We start from the raw sequence: 2,500 nt of genomic DNA, 5'->3' as shown, positions 1-2,500 counted from the left end.
CCCCCCTTCCTCCTTAGGTCTAAAGGGGGGAGTATAAACTTATACTATCTTTCTTATCATTCTCTCGCAATTCACTTCATTTCATTTTCATTTGACTCCCTCTCCCCCAAACTCCACCATCTTACCCATCTACTCCCACCTGCCCCCCCATGTCAGCCTCCAGGCCCATTGGCAGCTCGAGTGCACACGACCCTCATAAACCACAGACCTTCACGTGTGGTTTATGCTTCACTGACTCGCGTCTTGTCTAGAGGTCGAGGCGGAGGAGGAGGAGGCGGCGAGGTGGGGAGATGAATTAGGAAGAGAGAGGAGGGTAAAGAAGTGTATCGGGAGGAGAGAAGGGGAGATAGGAAAAGGAGAGGAAAGTAAGGAAGGGGAGGAGGAGAAGGACAGGAAATTCGGGGAGATGGTGAGGTAGTAACGAATATGATACTGATAAGATGATACTGATAAAACTAAAATAAATGAGGAATCTATACAAAACTAAAAAAAAATGTACTTGCTGTGTAAATGCATCTTGCACTAAGATAAAGTGCAAGATGCATTTACGCAGCGAGTATATTTTTAAAAGAAAACAGAACCACATTACGTTTCTTTCCATTAATTCTTTCTTTTTTCTCCATTTCATTTCCAGACTATTCCTTAACTCCCGCCGGGAAATCCTAGCGCAGAGCAGGTCGGCAGAAGCGTCATCGGCCGGCGGTAGAGCGACGCCCAGCACCGCCGCCCACGACCACCACAGAATGCCAGTCACCATGACCACTGACGACTACAGTGGCAACAACAGCCGCCCGAGAGGTAGGCCTTCGTCGGCGATGTTGTATTATTATTGTTATTATTATTATTATTGTTGTTATTATTATTATTATTGTTATTATTATTATTATTATTGTTATTATTATTATTATTATTATTATTATTATTATTATTATTATTATTGTTATTATTATTGTTATTATTATTATTATCATCATCATTATTATTATTATTATTATTGTTATTATTATTATTATTAATGACACAAGCTGAATTCTTTCATTACTTAAAAGCTTAATGCTACTAGTCAGATATACTAGGATTCAGTATGATATTATTGTGGTACTTTGCATTAAGATTCTTATTTCTAGATGCAAATTATATTTTTCAGGCAAGGCATGTGCACAGATCTACAGACCCCCTCCAGCCCGCAGCACAAGGTTGGATTCTGGCCCAGTGCAGCAACAGCAACTTTATCAGCCTAAGCAGCAGCAGCAGCACAATCAGTACTACCAACATACACAGCACAGTCCACAGAATAATCAGTATCCACAGCACCAATACCCACTTCCTAATAGGCAGAGAACTGACAGTGAGAGCAGTTACGTGATGGGTGACCACCAGGGAGGGAAGGCAGGGAGGGGGCGTCGTCCAGACCAGATGCTTTACGTTCCAAGGGGGAGGCGCAATATGGATTCAGGATCTGTGCGTGGAACGCCTACCCCAATGCAGGATTATGAACAATCTCAGAGGGCTCCCTCTCCCACCTTTTCCATCTGTTCTGTTGTGTCAGAGTACAGTGGCAGGAATCGCTATAGCAAGCATGATAGCCGTCACGGCAGTCAGCTTTCCATCTATGATGGAGATTTCGACAGAATTAAATCTAAGCCTCCTCTGTCAAAAGGAGAATTTAGCAGAGAGTCAACCCCAGGAAACGGAAGACAGAAGGGTGGAAATAGGTTCAACAGTCAGACTCTGCAGCTCATTGAGAGGTGTTTGAACCAGGACTCTGATCCTAGACTAAGTGATAACCGCAACTGGGACAGTGACTCAGTGCACAGCTCACCCGCCAAAAACAACAGGGGAGGTCGGGGAAGGAACCAGAAGAGTCCTACCCCAACTAGAGATATTCACAGTGTTCACAGTAAAGAGAATGTTATTCACCCAGTGGAGCCAAATTCTCGCACAAGAAAAGGGCGAAGGAATCGGAGGAGAAATTCCCGCAGCAGAGAACCTAGTGCTGAAAAGTATAATGACTCCAGAGGCTCACCAGGTTGTAACTCAAAGAATGGAGATCCTTACAACAGCCCCCACAGTGAGAGAGGCTTTGGTAGCTGTGAAAGAGTCTTTTACAACAGCAACTTCAACTCTCCCAGTGAGCGGTATGACAGAGGATACGATAATTATGATCGATACAGTAGTATTAACAATAGTCGTGCTAGCAGTAGAAATTCTAGCCGTGAGAGAACTCCTCAACATGCTTCTTACCATACTAATTGGAGAGGTGCCTCCAGCCCCTCAAGTCCTGCCAAAGGTTACCAAAGTAGAAACTCACCTGGAAAGCCACCTTCTGGGAGGTTAGGCTCACTGCCCAATGTCACTCTTGACTACAGTGAGAACACAAGGAGAAGCCCAACTCCAAGCAATGAAGAGAATTATAGATATCATACACTGCCAGTTAAACATAATCGAAACCCCTTGATGGGAAGTCATCGAGCAAACAGTATTGATAACTCAGATTCAA

The 2,500-nt window shown here is 43.8% G+C and overlaps 1 protein-coding gene across 1 annotated transcript in view; it reads left to right on the top strand.

Annotated features, from left to right (window-relative positions):
* LOC119578810 (filaggrin-like) overlaps positions 1-2,500 on the top strand; it is a gene marked incomplete in the record, with an annotated part of 47,872 nt that overhangs the window by 44,569 nt on the left and 803 nt on the right. The window contains 2 exon segments of the mRNA XM_037926444.1: positions 635-798; positions 1,148-2,493. Coding sequence (XP_037782372.1) covers positions 635-798; positions 1,148-2,493 — 1,510 coding nt within the window.

The sequence above is a fragment of the Penaeus monodon genome, chromosome 11, assembly GCF_015228065.2.
Source record: "Penaeus monodon isolate SGIC_2016 chromosome 11, NSTDA_Pmon_1, whole genome shotgun sequence".
Lineage (NCBI taxonomy): Eukaryota > Metazoa > Arthropoda > Malacostraca > Decapoda > Penaeidae > Penaeus > Penaeus monodon.
Note: the sequence above shows the minus strand (reverse complement) of the source record. Positions and strands in the feature narration are given on the sequence as shown.